Genomic DNA, 17,200 nt, shown 5'->3' with positions numbered 1-17,200 from the left:
GCATCGTCTACCATAACCACATGCAGATACACACACACACACACACACAGAGAGAGAGAGAGAGAGAGAGAGAGAGAGAGAGAGAGAGAGAGACAGATAGACAGACAGACAGAGAGACAGAGAGAGACAGAGAGAGAGAGAAAAACACATTCCCAAATAAAAATAAAATTTAAAAAACATACAACTGGACTATGCAGAAATGTTTGGATTATTTTATTGTTTGGTTCCATGTACATCCCACAGTGGAGTGAATTGTAAAGACATCTCTTGTTTAGCAGTCCCGATGAGCCCACAGTTAGCACTAAGTGTCCAGAAGCCTCATCAACTTCCTTCAACAGGACTGTCTAATGTTGGGTTTCTGATGTCTCACCTGATATGAAAATGGTCCTATAGAACTTATTGGAGCTGTGGTGTTAACTAAGTTCATCTGTCAGAAGAATAGAAATATAGATGGCAGTATCTGCCTCCCTCTGAACTTGGATTTAGTCCCTAACAATGTACTGGCCATAAGAGGGAGAATGCTTTATTTAGTGATATAACACTCTGTAAAGCAGTAGGTGTTGTTCCACCAGGCTCTGAAATTGATGCTTAAGTTAACATGTTTGCTGGTGTTCAGGAAACTCAATAATCACTTTGTTTTCATCTTGTTTCCTACAGCCAACCCCACCAGAGTGGGCGGCCGCGAACCATACCCAGGCTCTGCGGAGGTGATACGGGAGTCCAGCAGTACCACTGGCATGGTGGTGGGGATTGTCGCAGCCGCGGCTCTGTGCATCCTCATCCTCCTCTATGCCATGTACAAGTACAGAAACCGGGATGAAGGGTCATACCACGTGGATGAGAGTCGAAACTACATCAGTAACTCAGCACAGTCCAATGGGGCTGTGGTCAAGGAGAAGCAACCCAGCAGTGCGAAAAGCGCCAACAAAAACAAGAAGAACAAGGATAAGGAGTATTATGTCTGATCTCAAGATTCGAAAAGGACACTTGTATAGAAATAGTCTTCATTTTATCTGAGACATAATATAAACTTATTTACTTTCCTTTTTATGAAGCACAGACAAAAGAAGACAGGGAATGCAATCAGGAGGGAAAACTTTTTAAAAAAAACAAACAAACAAGTATCTTATGCTCTTGTTTCTCAAAAAAAAATATACAAAAAAAAGAAATGAAAGAGAGAAGAAGGGAAGGAAAAAATACTAAAACAAAAGCAAAAACAGGGGCCAATAAAATTCCCTAACATCACAGTGTTTTCATTTACTCTGCCTGTCTTTATGTTGCTGGAACATTCTAAAAGACGGTGAGGACCGCACGCATTCATAAAGCAAAGGAGTATTACATCGAGGCACAACACAAAACCAACACAAAACACAACACACACAAAGAAGCTACCTATGATCCTGGATTCAGCCAAAGTGCTAGCGCTTTCCTGAAGAGCCAGTCAGTGGGCGTGCCAGAGAAGAAGTCTTCTTGTGGGACCATCTGCAGATTATGAGGAGTTGGTCAGCGGGCGCAGTTGCAGCAGGGGTTGGAACTTGCATTTGAGACAAAGTGCTGGCTTTTTTTGAAGACTTATGCAGGAACGCGTTAAAACGCCCCTTTCTGTTTGTGAGAGAATAATAATTTAAAAATGTATGGAGGCCTTATTTTCAAAAATGTGAAATATAAGGCACATTTTCACACTAAAATTTCAAAACAAAAATGAGAGGGCATAGATGCAATCATTGGGAAATTTTCATGCGCGCTTACTATGTTATTACATATGTTTATATAAACCCATCTCTGTGTGCTTTCTGGACTGTGATAAGTGACGTTTTATAGCCTGTTGTATAGAAAATGCAAAATATATCTCTGCTCTTCTGCCATTTTTGGTAAATTCAATGTTATAAGTGTTGCTAAGTATAGGGAGGTTTATGACATCGGAGCAACAATTATTTCAGACAGATTTTTTTGCCACCATTATAAATTGCCACAATTACTTACTTTTTTAAACAAAAATTACAGTGTAGTGTTTATTCTAAGAAAGATATGTATGAATGTATATAAAAAGACTCAGCTACTTCTTTTCTTACATATATAGCCTTCATTCTGTTGCATTAAGTTTTAGTATTTGTATGAAAGGTGTGAATTAGAAGGTGAAATATATACCTAAGTATCATATAAACCTTTCTCCTTCCCAAATACTCATATTTCTATATATGTTTAACATTCACACACATGCACACACACATACACACACACATCACACACCACACACCACATACACACACACACACACACACACACACACACACACAGGCAGCCATCAAATATGATGGAATATCAAAACACATAAATACTAACAAATTGAAAGTGTGAAGGAAGACAGTTGTGCCAAGGTATTATAACAAATGGGTGATTTGCTTCATTGAGATCCCAATTCCAGGAAACTTTGAGTTCTTAGTCCCTAGTAAAATGGACCATTTATTTTAAATGAAAGAGAACCATCACCATACATGGCTGCATAAATATTCATCACTCTACAGGCATTATATAAACAATGTTGGTGAACTCTGGCTGCTGCAATGGAACACTTTTTCCCATAATATTATATCTATCCTCTGAACATGGTGTGTGTGATCAAGCTTTATGGAAAGTAAGCATTTTCTCAACTAAAAAAGTATTCTCATTAATTTTTGATTCTGTATTACTACCCACTAAAAATCATTCTATATTTGTTGACTATTGACTTAATTTTAACTTTTCTGGTTTACATCTATATACTTAAACATAGTTTTAGTTTAACATACACTGTGTACTAGTGAAGTATAGATTACACACTTGTTTTGCATATTGTTTGAATGATGTTCATAGCAATAAATAATCAATGTGAGAAAATAATTCTTAGGTTGCAGGGTGATGCCTCTGTAAAAATTGATCACATGATATAAACATCTCAAAGAATAATACTAGTTTTCATAAAAGAAAAAAGAAAAATACCATTATAATCTACTTTAATCAGCAAGGCAAAAAATGCAGAACATCTTTTATGATACTTTAGTTGATGAAAAACCTGCCGATAAGTGGCCTGGATTTCATACTTAACACTACCTTAGAAATACATCATAGCAAATCACAATGAGGTACAGCTGCCAAGAAATTTTATAAGTCTTAAGGGATCTTCTTCATCACCCAAAAAATACATGACACGAAGTTAAAATTCAGTACCCATTTCTTCTGTTTCAAGTCTTCATATATTTTTAATTTGCCAGGTTAAAAGATCTCACAAGTCTTTTCCCCCACCCCTCTCATTCAGTCTTACTCAGGGAAAGCCAGAGAAATAAAAAGGAACATAAGACCACCAATTTACATTGTATCTATTTAACTAACACAAACTAATTTCATCTGAACAGATTCTAAAAGATGGTGGGAAAATAAATTGAATTGTAACTTTTTAAATAGTCTATCTGGGAGGCTTGCTGTTTTTAACTGATTTCAGTGTTTCTTCCCAGCAAGAATTTCAAAATCTCACACACTGATAAAAACTGATAGTGCTGGTAAAAATATATATCTAATTTTACTGACCTACACAAAACTTAACAGGTTCCCCCCAACCCTGAATGGAGAAGGAAAAGAGAGGATGCTGAAGTTTTGAAGGCAAAAGACTTGAATCCAATCCAAGTATCTTTATATTAAATATAGGTTCCATGTGTCACTTGCAAGTCACAGATGTTTTCACACTACCTGGCATAAACTGACTACATCTCTTGATTGTAACTTTTCTGATTGAGTATGCTTCTTTTTTTATCCCTGTAATATGTTGCCTTTAAAAACAAACAAACAAACAAAAACGATGACTACAACAATGTGTGAGGTGGCTCATCCCTAAGAAGTCAACAAAAGGTCACTTCAATCACACCCTTCTAGTGCTTCGAGTGACTGAATATCTAAGGGGGTTGTTTTGTTTTGTTTTTCTGTTGCAAGGCCAATTTATCCATTATTGGAAATGCTAAGCAAGTGGAACTTACTGTTTTGTTAATAAAATATTTCTTAATACAACTGTGTTTTATTGACTTTAAAAATTGCACTTGACTCCAATTTGCCACTGAATATAGCAGTGAAGAAGACTGCATTTGAAAGGAAATCTTATCTCTAGACACACACAGGAAAAGATGACGCCACACCCCTTTCACTTTCCGAATTTTACTACTCAGTCCCTCTGCCTGTACAAGTAAGATGCAGGTATTCCATGTAGCTCTCATGGAAAATTACAGAACTAGCAGAGAATAATACGAATATATGCTGATGTCATAAATACACTCTCCATGTAAGTTACAATGGAATTAAAGTTAAATACACCTGTAGTTAACTAAAGAATGTCTCATTAGCTATGATTTCCCTATTCCTTCTCTCTTGCCTATACTAAGAATAATATCAGAGTTATGAAATGGTAATGATACTATGAACTAATGTGTCTAGTACAAGTAAATGCACAGGAAAGATGATAATAACTACAATAGTGACTCTTGTAGGAATTAAGGCCCTGAGAAAACAGAAACATTGTTAAGATTGTTATTTAAAAATCATGCAAAATGAAAAGACACAAAAAATCTTTACCAAATCCTGACATACATATAAGTAATTTCTATATAAAGGTTATGCTCAGTTTTCATAAAAGAAAATACTGTTGTGGCAACTATATGGCCCATCACTAACTTTCAATCCAACAATTATTATTAATTATTTTAATTAGTTATTTTAATACCTTGGGTCTTTTGAAACAACATTCCAGTAATAAAATCATGAGACACTTTCTCCATTTCAAAACAATGAGTTTCAACTTTAATGCAACATACTTTGGTAGTTATTAATATATTGTAATAAAACTTTTTATCATTTTTCTTAATATTAATCTACAAGTTTGATGTGTATAGAAGAAACAACCCATACTTCCTTAATGTTTAAATTAAAGGCTATATCATTTAGCTTGCTTTAAAAATGTAGGGCATTTCAAAGGTTGTAACTCTATAAATGCTATAATTAGTACATAGCCTGATCTACATTCATTTGCTACTGTGGTAAAATCGCTTGACAACGAAAGCTAAGAGGAAAAAGGACATGTTTCAGGTTTTCATCCAGGTTATAGTCCATCATTGAGAAGAAGTCAAGGCAAGAATTCAAGTAACTAATTATATCAAATCCACAATCAGGAGCAATGAGAAATAAGCACATATACATATTTTTTATTTGCTTGTTTTCTCTTAGCCAGCTTTCTCTTACACACTGTTCAGGATTTCCTGCATAGAGAATAGAGTTACCCACAATGGCCTAGTCATTCTATATCAGTGAACAATCAAGATAATCCCAGTGCCATTCAGACTAGGCCACTGTTTTGATGATTTCCTGACAGTAGGCACCTTTGATCTCTTTCTGGTGCATTTTCTTTCCTCAAAGAGGTTTAGTTATTCTAAATCTGCTTAGATTGTAATTGTGTTAAGTACTCCTTTTTTGACTGTCCAAACAATACAGCAATTTGAGATTAAAAAAAAACAAGAACATTCAAATGGCTTCTAATGTCCTCCATCTGAATTTCACCTTCAGGGAAAAAAACGGTAAGGGTTTCTCCACTGAGTAAAATGTACTGAACAATACAACACTTTGGAAAAGAAGGGATATTGATAGTATCAATATAACAGTGCAGAAATAAGCTCAGTTGAAAGGTAACTGTTTACAACAATGCTCTACAGTTACATTAAAATACCTCAATAATAATTTATTACTAACACAAAATTTACAACAAATCTGGGCCTAAAGTCTAGATTTGAAAATTACTAGCTGTAGGAATTGATTCAAAATTTAGTTAGTTGAGAAATAAAATGGATCAACCTATAGGATTTTGAAGGTAGAAACAATAACAACCAAACCAAACTCAACAAAAACAAACAAACACACACACACACATACACAAAGGGGGCTGAAGAGATGGATTAGTGGTTAAGAACACTGACTTCTCTTCCAGGAGTTCCTGAGTTCATTTCCCAGCAACCACATGGTGACTCACAACCATCTGTAATGTGATCTGATGCTCTCTTCTGGTGAAATCAGCTACAGTATAAATCATATACATAAAATAAATAAATAAATCTTTAAAAATAAACAAAACTAAACCAAAATAACACCAAACAAAAACAACAAAAAATAATTTAGATGTTTTATACAGAGTATTTGATTAAAACCGAAACATTGCTTACCTTTCTAACAGGTAGAACATGCTAGGGCTTTAGTATGACTGTCATAAAATTGTTGATCTAAGATTAAAATTATTTTAAGTTGTATATTTATATTTCTATCAATAAAGACAATTCTGTGGCACCCCAGACCAAACATTCTTTATCCAGCCATGTCTACAAGAAGAATCATTTCTTTGCAACGCTGTGTTTTTCACTAGTGAATAATTATGCTTGATTATATACAGCTTTGCATGATGGTGTGCCTTGTTTCTAGTGCTCTTTGTACCACACAGAACATCCCTCACTCCCACATGATAGCCTTTCAAATTTTATAAACCTCTACTCAATCCTGCTTGGGCCTTCTCTTCCCCAACCTTAAAATTATGGTTTGTATTTTATTAAAAATATAGACATTCTAAGCTTACTGAATTCTTTCAAGTTATTGTAAACTGCATTGTTCCAATTAGTAAGATAGCTTAGAGGGGAAAAACAAAACAAAACAAAACATTTCCTGAAAAGCCTGAAAGCTTAATTTCCATCTCTGGAATCTGCACTGTAGGAGAAGAGAAACCACCACCTTCTTTCCCTCTTCTACCTCATGTGCACCATATTCCTCTTACCTCCATATTCAGGGCATTATGTATATGTGTATGTATTACATAGATATGCAAATGTGAAAGGACTAGGATGGGACAGAGCACAGTAGGCTTAACATTATAAAAACTGCAGACAAATAAAGACATCTTATTTTTAAAATCTATATTATCATATGAAACCCAAGCACACAACTAAATTCTGACTAACAGCAAGCAACTTTGTTGTTTTTGTTGTTGGTTTTTCCCAAACCAAAATACTTTAAACTCATGCCAATGAGATTTATTGTTTGAATGTAGATATGAGATTTTGTTTTACCTCAAATTTTATATCAAATTTGAGCAGCTTCTTTCCATTGGTTGAGTACAAATATCTTCATCTGACTCTTTCAGCTGTTTGCTTGGTCTTCCAGAGTATGGTCATGCTAGATCCCTTTTGGTGAGCCCTCCATAGCCTCAGTAATAGTGTCAGGCTTGGGACCTCTCTTTGAGCTGGATTCCACTTTGGGTCTGTTGTTGGACCTTCTTTTCCTTGGGCTCCTCTTCATTTCCATCCAGGTAATCTTTCAGACAGGAACAATCATGGGTCAGAGTTCTCACTGTGGGATGGCCCTCCTCTCTCTTATTTGATGCCCTGTCTTCCTGCTGGAGGTAAGCTATATAAGTTCCCTCTCCTTATTATTGGGCATTACATCTAAGATCCCTCCCTGAGTCCTGAGAGCCTCTCATCTCAGAGGTCTCTGGTGTGTTCTGAAGGGTCCTCCCAACCTATGTCCATGGGTTGCCTGTTTCTCTTCTTTCTGCTGGCCTTCAGGGCTTCAGTCCTTATCTCTCACCCAAAACCAGATCAGGTTCTCCTCTCACCTCCACTATTTCCCTGCCTTATCTACTTTCTCTCCCAGGTGCCTCCCTCTCTCTCCAGTTGTGAATGCTTTCTTCTCCCTCTCAAGTGGGACTGAGGCATCCTCACTTGGGTGCTTTAGCTTGTTGACCTTTTTGAGTTCTGTGGACTGTGTCTTAGGTACATTGCCTTTTTTTTTTTTTAGCTAACATCCACTTATTAGAGAGTTCATACCATTCATGTCTTTTTGGGTCTGAGTTACCTCACTCAGATATTTTCTAGTTCCATCCATTTGCCTCAGGATGTCTTCCTTTTTAATAGCTGAGTAGTATTCTATTGTGTAAATGAACCACATATTCAGTATCCATTCTTCTGTTGTGGGACATCTAGGTTGTTTTCAGCTTCTGGCTATCACAAATAAGGCTGCTATAGACATAGTAGAACATGTACCCCTGTGGCATGGTGGGGCATCTCTTGGGTATATGCCCAAGAGTGCTATAGCTGGGTCTTCAGGTAGATCTATTTCAAATTTTCTGAGGAATCTCCAGACTGATTTCCAGAGTGGTTGTATCAGTTTTCAATCCCACCAGCAATGGAGGGGTGTTCCTCTTTCTCTACATTCTCACCAGCATCTGCTGTCACACGAGGTTTTGATCTTAGCCACTCTGATTGGTGTAAGCTGAAATCTCAGGATCATTTTGATTTGCATTTCTCTGATCACTAAGGACTTTGAACAATTCTTTAGGTGCTTCTCAGCCATTTGAGATTCCTCAGTTGTGAGATCTCAGTTTAGTTCTAAACCCTATTTTTTGATTGTGTTGTTTGTATTATTTTTAAGTTCCTAGCTAGAGTTCGTTATATATTTTGGATATTAGCCCTTGCAGTAGTTAGGGTTCTCTAGAGTTACAGAACATATAGGTAGTTTCTATGTAGTTAGGGAATTTGTCCATGACTTACAGCGTGTAGTATAACTCCCCAACAATGGTCAGCAGCAGCTGTTGATGGAATTCTAAGGATCTAACAGTTGCTCAGTCCCATGAGGCAAACAGGCAAGAAAGAGTGAAAGAGTAAGTCTTCCTTCTTCCAAAGTCCTTATATAGCTCTTCAACAGATGGAGTGGTCCATCTTAAAGGCATGTGCCACTGAGCCTTTAATTTTTGAACTCAGAGATCTCCTTATCTTAATCTTCTGGAATTCACAGTCACTATGCTTCAAGATCTCTATGCCAAGAACCAGGTCAGAAACTTGTATCTCAGCCTGCAAATTTGGATCATAGGTGAGTCTTCCAATTCTGGATTGTAGTTCATTCCAGATATAGTCAAGTTGACAACCAGGAATAGCCAGTACAGCCCTCTACAGGATGTGGGGTTAGTGAACAATTTTACCAATGTGTAGGTTGTCAATTTGTCTTATTGACTATGCCCTTTGTCTTACAGAACCTTTCTAATTTCATGAGGTCCCATTGATCAATTCTTGATCTTAGAGCATGAGCCATTGGAGCTCTGTTTAGGAAGTTTGCCCGTGTGCCAATGAGTTCAAGGCTCTTTCCCACTTTCTCTTCTATTAGATTCACTGTATCTGGTTTTATGTTGAAGTCCTTGATCCACTTGGACGTTAGCTTTGAGCAGAATTACTCTTTCCATGTCTTTAAAGATCTGTGTTGGGATGTTGATGGGGATTGCACTGAATCTATAGATTGCCTTTGGTAGAATGTCCATTTTTACTATGTTAATTCTGCCAATCCACAAGCATGGGGGATCTCTCCATTTTATGATATCTTTGATTTCCTTCTTGAGAGCCTTCCAAGTTATTGTCATACAGGTCTTTCACTTGTTTGATTAGAGTTACCCCAAGATACTTTATAGTAATTCTGGCTATTGTGAAGGGAGTTTTCTCCCTAATTTCTTTCTCAGCCTGTTTATCATTTGTGTAAAGGAAGGCTCCTGATTTATTTGAGTTAATTTTATATCCAGCCACTTTGCTGAGGTTGTTTATCAGCTGTAAAATTACTGTTAGAATTTTTGGGGTCACTTATGTATATTATATCATTTGCAAATATTAATACCTTTATTTCTTCTTCGCCAATTTGTATCCTCTTAATCCCTTTTTGTTGTCTTGTTGTTCTAGCTAGCTAGCACTTCAAGTACTATATATAACAGATATGGGGAGAGTGGGCATTTTTGTCTTGCCCCCAGTTTCAGTGGGATTGCTTCAAGTATATCTCCATTTAATTTGATATTGGCTGTTGGTTTTCTGTATATTACTTTTAATATGTTTAGGTATGGGCCTTGAATTCCTTATCTCTCCAATACTTTTAACATGAAGTGGCATTGTTTTCTCTCAAATGCTTTTTCTGAATTTAAGGAGATTATTATATGATATTTTTTATTTGTGTTTTTGTTTATATAGTAGATTGCATAAATGAATTTCCATATATTAAACCAACCTTTCATCCCTGAGATGAAACCTACTTGATCATGGTGTACAATGGTTTTGATGTGTTCTTGGATTTGGTTTGCAAGAATTATATTGTGTATTTTGAATTGATATTCATGAGAGAAATTGGTCTGATTTTCTTTTTTATGCTTGGGTCCTTGGGTGGTTTAGATATCAGAGTAATTGTGGGTTTATAGAACAAGGTAGGCCATTTCTCTCTCTTTATATTTTATGGAATAGTTTGAGAAAAAAATGGTATCAGGTCTTCTTTGATGATCTGGGAGAATTCTGCACTAAATTTGTCTGGTCCTGGGCTTTTGTTGAAAGTTGATTTTATTCGATATTAAAATGGCTATTCCAGCTTGTTTCCTGGGACCATTTGCTTGAAGAATTGTTTTCCCACTGTTTACTTTGAAGTAGTGTCTGTCTTTGTCATCGAGGTAGGTTTCCTATATGCAGCAAAATATTGGGTCCTGTTCACTTTACATATCAAGTCTGCTAGTCAATGTCTTTTTATTGGGGAATTGAGTTCATTGATATTAAGAAAAGTGATTGCTGCTTATTGTTATTTTTGTTATTAAGGGTGGAATTATGTTTATGTGATTACCTTCTTTTTGATTTGTTGAAAGAAGATTATTTTCTTGCTTTTTCTAGGGTGTAGTTTTCCTCCTTTGGTTGGAGTTTTCCATTTATTATACTTTCCATTTATTATACATTTACTATACTTTCCATTTATTATATATTATATAAATATAATATATTAATATTTAATATATTATATATTATATTATGGATTTGTGGAAAGATATTGTGTAAATTTGCTTTGTCATGGAATATCTTGGTTTCTCCATCTACGGTAATTGAGAGTTTTGCTGGGTATAGTAGTCTGGACTGGCATTTCTATTCTCTTAGGGTCTATACAACATTTTCCCACAGTTACCTGGCAAGAGCCAGGCAATTCTGGTTCACTATAAAAGCAGCTCCTTGCTGCTTCCTCCTTTTCTCACTCTTACTCTCACTCTTAGTCTCTTTCTCTTACTCTTGTCTCTCTCTCTCTTGCCCTCTTGCTCCCTGTCTCTCTGCTTTTACTTCCCTCTCTCTCCACGTGGCCATGTCTGGCCTCTACTTTTCACTCATCACAACTCTCTGCCAACAATAAACACTTGAACTGCTTCTTCTCATTTGTACCAGCTGTGCTGGAGCAATGGAGCAGGTCTTCCTCTAAAATGCTATATCTTACCTCCTACAGTAGGCCTCCAAGGCAGTGCTCACAAGCTAAGGCTTTGCCAAGGCAAGCAGTGAACTGAGGAAGCCAAGGACACTTCTCCCTGTGGAAACCAGCTGGAGCTCTCCTTTCCCTCTTTTCCCTTCGGCCCTGGGCTAGATCCAGCCCCACAGGCCCCCACCCAGTTCTCAGCTCGTCCGCATCTGCCAATTGAGAAACTGCTGTCCCTGGACCCAGGGAAGCCTGGGATCCTACAGTCTCAGCCCTGCCATTTCCCTGGAGACCCAAGTACCCTTCACCCCCCCTCCCGACCCCCGAAGCTGGGTCCTGTGGCTTCTCACAGCCCTATGTCTGCCTGTTGGTGGTATGTGGTGTCAACTCCCCACATTCACTTTGCCCAGAGACCTGAGCCCTGACCTCATGTGGGCCACCATTTTAACCTATAGATTGTTAGATCGATACTGTTTGAATTTGGTTTTGTCCTGGAATATTTTAGTTTCTTCATCTATGTTTGAGAGTTTTGCTGGGTATAGTAGCCTGGGCTGGCATTTGTGTTCTCTTAGAATCTCTGTTGTGAAGTCTGGTATAATTCTGATGGGTGTACCTTTGTGTTACTTGGCCCTTTTCCCTTGCAACTTTGAATATTCTTTCTTTGTTCTATGTATCTAGTGTTTTGATTATTTTGTAATGAGTGGATTTTCTTTTCTGGTTCCATTTATTTCATGTTCTATAGGCTTCTTGTATCTTTATGGCCATATCTTTCTTTGGTTAGGGAAATTTTCTTCTATGATTTTGTTGAAGACATTTTCAGGTCCTTTGATCTGGGATTCTTCATTCTCCTCTATTCTGATTATTCTTAGATTTGGTCTTTTCATTGTGTCCTGAATTTCCTGGAGGCTTCAGGTTAAGAGTTTTTTAACATTTTGAATTTTCTTTGATAGTTGTGTCAATCTCTTTTACAGCATCTTTTATACCTGAGATTCTTTCTTCTATCTCTTGTATTCTGTTGGTGATATTTACATCTGTAATTCTTGACCTCCTTCCTAGGTTTTCCATTTCCAGGTTTGCCTCCATTTGTGTTTTCTATATTGTTTCTACTTCCACTTTTAGGTCTTGGATCACTTTATTTAATTCTTTCACCTGTTTACTTGTGTTTTCCTGTAATTTTTTTTAGTGAGTTATTGATATCCTCTCTAAATGACTCTATTATCTTCATGAGATTGGATTTTAGGTCAGCTTCTTGATGTTTTTGTTTGTTGTTGTATTCAGGGTTTGCTGTGGTGGGAGAACTGGGTTCTGATGATGCCCATGTATAGTCGCTTCTATTGCTTATGGTTTCATGCTTGCCCTTTGCCATTTGAATATCCCTGGTGTGTGTTTGCTGTAGTCCAAGCTCTGCCGCGGGATAATCAGGATCCTTTTGGTCCAGGAAGGCACAGATTAGGCAAAAATGACACACAGACACCAAGGTGGTTTTTGAATCTGAGTGTATTATTCTGGGTATCCCCTAGTCCAGCCAAGTTAACATCTCGAATTAAGCATCACATTCATCTGTCAAAGCTTCAGTTTTCTCTGGCAATACAGGCTGTTTACCCATCTTCCAGTTGGTCAATTGGCGCATGCGGTTCTTCATCGTGGCCCAGGTGTCACTCTAGTCTGTGAGCTGGGGAAGGACGGCTCCTGCTGTAGGTACCGAGACCTGTGAGGCCTGTGACGACATACAGGCGACAATTAGGACAGTGTATAGGTCTGTTGCGAAGGCAAAAGCTGCTATATACCCAGAATTCAATGGCCCACCTTTACCTGTAATTACATCATCACCTGTATATAACCGGGCAGCATTTCTCCCCCCGCTCTCTTTTTCTCTCTTTCTTTCCTTCTTCCTGCCTGTTACCCCTTCTGCATCTTAAACAAAGTCCCATGTGGAACTGTTTGGCCTGGTGTATCTGATTGAGGCCCACATCTCCACCGCATCCCCGCTGCGGCCCGTGCAGCCCGTGCACATGGCGGGCAGACAGGTAACCTGTGCTGCAGAAGTAGGCAGGCAGACCTTTGTGCAGAAAAACCAACATTTTGGCAAGCTATCCAGGAGATCCTGCCTACAACTTCCAAAAACAGGACACCCCTGCCATTATTACCACCACTGCTACCCCCCCCCATCACTTCAGCTACACAGCCTCCCACCGCTACCCACCGCCGTGCAACCTGAGACTCACGGGCTTCATCACCTGAGACACAGTGCTACGGCTTGCCACGTGGTTTTCTCTGGGCCACTAAACCAAACAGTTCCACACTCCTAGCTATCGGATTGCACATCTTTAGCAGACAGGCAGCAGGGAGCTGGTATGTGTTAGGCCCATCTCTTTCCTTCTGGATACCGGGGCCACCAGAAGTCCTGGTGGAGTTCTGGGGTTCCACCTCCCCCTCGCATCTTCCCATAGTCGGGATAGGAGGACAGCCTTACCTTCCTCATCAGAACCCACCACTTAGCTGCACTTTTAGAAATATACACTTGACCCATTTCTTTTTGGTAGTGCCAACTTCTCCCATTCTCTTATTAGGTAGGTATCTTTTAGTTAAGCTGGAGGCTTCAATTTCTTTTGCCCATCCCACTTGCCTGAACCCAAGCTTGCCAGCAATTACCCTACTTCTCCTTCTAGCCTAACACTGACATGTTATTTCCTCTACCACCTTCTCAGGTGGACCCCAGAGTTTGGGACATCCAGAACCTTTCTGTTGCTAGACATCATTCTCCTGTTGTAATCCAGCTACTGGATCCTACCAGAACCATGCTCTATTAAGCTCCAGAGGACATTGAAACCATCTACCTTGTCCCCAATTCCAGAACATGAGACTCCACTCCGGCAGCCGAGCTCGACCTCATTGGATTAGACATGGGTTTCTTGTCCTACCCGAGCTGTTCTTCATTTCCATCCAGGGCCGTCCTTACATCTGGAGATTCGAGGTTCAAGAAAGCCCCACAGATAACAAACAGTCTTTTCAAATAGGGTCAGGAAACTTCTCCATAGCCTGATGCCAGGAACTGATCCAAATCGCGATCATCCCTGTATCAGTTATCGATATTTGTCTTAGTCAGGGTTTTTATTCCTGCACAAACATCATGACCAGGAAGCAAGTTGGGGAGGAAAGGGCTTATTGAGCTCACACTTCCACGTTGCAGTTCATCACTAAAGGAAGTCAGGACTGGAACTCAAGCAGGTCAGGAAGCAGGAGCTGATGCAGAGGCCATTGAGGGATGTTTCTTACTGGTTTGCTTTCCCTGGCTTGCTCAGCTTGCTCTCTTATAGAGCCCAAGAATACAGCCCAGAGATGGTACCACCCACAAGGCCCCTCCCCCTTGACCACTAATTGAGAAAATGCCTCATAGTTGGATCTCATGGAAGCACTTCCCCAACTGAAACTCCTTTCTCTGTGATAACTCCAGCATATGTCAAGTTGACACTCAAAACCAGCCAGTACACCATCTAAATATCATGATCTCTATACTTGCTTTCTATTTGACCAGACAGAAGATTATTGTAAAAAATGGCCAGACAAATATGGGGGCTACCCATATTGGTCTTGTCAGATACATATGATAGGATCATGGGTCAATCATTTCTTCTATCAACACTGCAAGACACTTTTCTTCTACATACAAGACCCAGGGGATTCATGTGGGAATCAGGAGTTGTTGGTAAGCTCTATCATAAAATCCAGCCCAGTTCCCCAATAAGTACCATCCATATTCAGAGAAAATATATCTCAATCGCCCAACCCCTATATATTGGAAAAGTAGGGGAGATAATTAAACATTCCTCTAAGGTCCTTGATTCTTTGACAGCACCCCTCATAAATGGCACTAACTTGTCATTTTGCCTGTTGCTTCAAACCTTGACCTCAGCATACCAGCTCCTTAATGTCACCAGGCCTGGTTGCTTTAAAGATAGTTGGTTATCTGTACCCCCAGGAATTGACTCAAAACTGTCACTTACAGCTTCTCCAGTGATACTGCCAAATAACCTTACCTCACCTTTTGTTAGCTGACCTGACTCCGATGTCACCATGACTCTGTACCTTACCTCTGTCCCTCTCTTTGGCATGGCAAACTGTTTTAAGTCCTCTGGGACATGTTCTGTAGGAACACTAAGCTCCCTAGACTGTAATAAAACCGTAACCCTTGATATATCATCTCTGCCACAATGTCCTGCAATCCAGAACACGTCAATTCTTTGTGGCACTCAGGTATATCATTGCCTTCCTGCCAGCTGGTCAGGAGTTTTCACATTGGTACTCCTTTTCCCTGAGCTGGAAGTGATCCAGGGAAATGAGCCCCTGCCAATCCCAGTTGTAGATATGATAGCTGCTCGACATGAGAGGGCAGTTCAGATCGTGCCAGGAGACGTTTCTTGCCTCACTCTGTAAAATTTTGTTTTACAGGTTTCACTGGGCCACTGTGGCATTTGCTGGTCTGGGTGACTGTCTGGAGACTGCCTCTTTTGTCCCTGGGTTGCTTTAGGTCTCCTGGTAGGCCTGCAGTCTTGGATGTAGCAGTCTACCTCGAGAGCCTTCAAACTGGGGGCTCTTCACAGGGACAGAAAAGCTACTGATCTGTTACCCTGGCTTCAGTAGATGTCCTGGTAGTGTAAGACCCCCAAAAACTGAGGGTGCCCCAGCACCCCATGCCTCGGAAGGCGACACCCAAATCACTTGCAAGAAATGGTCTCAATGCAATAACATGAGGATTTCTTTATTCCAGAATTCTGTGTTCCACAGTCTTATACCATGCAGGGTCAGAGGACTGTGGACCATGAGTGCTGAATTGCAACAGCTTTTATAAGTTTAGGACAAAGCCCTCGAATCACAAACCAATCATTTCTTAGCATGGAGAGCCCATGAAATGCAAGCCAATCCATTTGTAATTTGTACCACTCCATAGTTTTTAGGCCAATCAGTTTAAGTGCTCAGTGGACCAATTAGTTTCCTATTTTCTTGAATGTCTATAGGTGTGTGAACTCCTGCATAGGGGTAATGGCGTAAGTTTACAGAAGCAAGATAAGCTTAGCCCATTTCCAGTTACCTTATGGGGCCTGGATCACCTATTCAAGGCCTTTCTGCTAGCTCTAAACAAAGGGCGGGCTCTGGAATGTGACCTTTTACCTAGTTTCTAACAAAGCGAGATAGCATTTACAACTTCTGACGTCTTGGGGTCATTAGAGTTAGGCTGTATTATTTTCTATCCTTTCATTAGGCCTTCAGATTGTTGGGTCTTCAGTGAAGCAGTCACAATATTGCCCAACTGCTTTGAGTACAGCTGATCCTCAACTACTCTGAGTATAGTGGATCCTCATCTTCTCTGAGCGCAGTGGGTCCTCTAAGATGGTTCAGGATTTGGTGTCTTCACTGGAGTAGAACAGCTAAGAGTCTGTCACAGAAGAAAGGACTGGGCAGCTGAAGGGGCAGAAGGGATGGAAGGGGAGTGATATTTGGGAGGGTGTGGGTTTTGGTGGTTGATGAGTCCTGAGTCCACTGAGCCCCTAGCAACAGCTCTGTGACTCTGGGTGGGGGAGGGGTTCTTACCAACTGCTCTGAGTGCAGTGGGTTCTCTAAGGTGGATCAGGATATGGTGTCTTCACTGGAGCAGACCAGCCAAGAGTCTACTCTAGCAGAAATGACCAGGTGGCCGGTATTTTGCCTTTAAAATACTCTTAGTAAAGATGCTCAGGTTTATACTTGGGTCGTAAATAACTAAGTGTAGTCCCAACCAACTGGAGTAATGACTTTCAATTGAATATAAGCTGTGCCTAAAAAAATTTTCTCTGGTAGGACTCCCATAACAATGAAAACGAAAATGACAGAATATGCTTCTCTACAGTGTGTTTTGCAACAGGAAGTA

General features: G+C 39.5%; 1 protein-coding gene across 31 annotated transcripts in view; it reads left to right on the top strand.

Annotated features, from left to right (window-relative positions):
- Nrxn1 (neurexin 1) overlaps positions 1-965 on the top strand; it is a 1,158,653-nt gene extending 1,157,688 nt beyond the window's left edge. For all 31 annotated transcript variants that reach the window (XM_052186621.1, XM_052186620.1, XM_052186611.1 and 28 more), the window contains one exon: positions 658-965. In XM_052186621.1, the coding sequence (XP_052042581.1) occupies positions 658-965 (308 nt within the window). The remainder of the gene's footprint in view (positions 1-657) is intronic.
- Positions 966-17,200: the final 16,235 nt, after the last annotated feature.

Source organism: Apodemus sylvaticus, chromosome 6 (genome assembly GCF_947179515.1).
Source record: "Apodemus sylvaticus chromosome 6, mApoSyl1.1, whole genome shotgun sequence".
Taxonomy (NCBI): domain Eukaryota; kingdom Metazoa; phylum Chordata; class Mammalia; order Rodentia; family Muridae; genus Apodemus; species Apodemus sylvaticus.
This window is presented reverse-complemented; position numbering and strand designations above follow the sequence as displayed.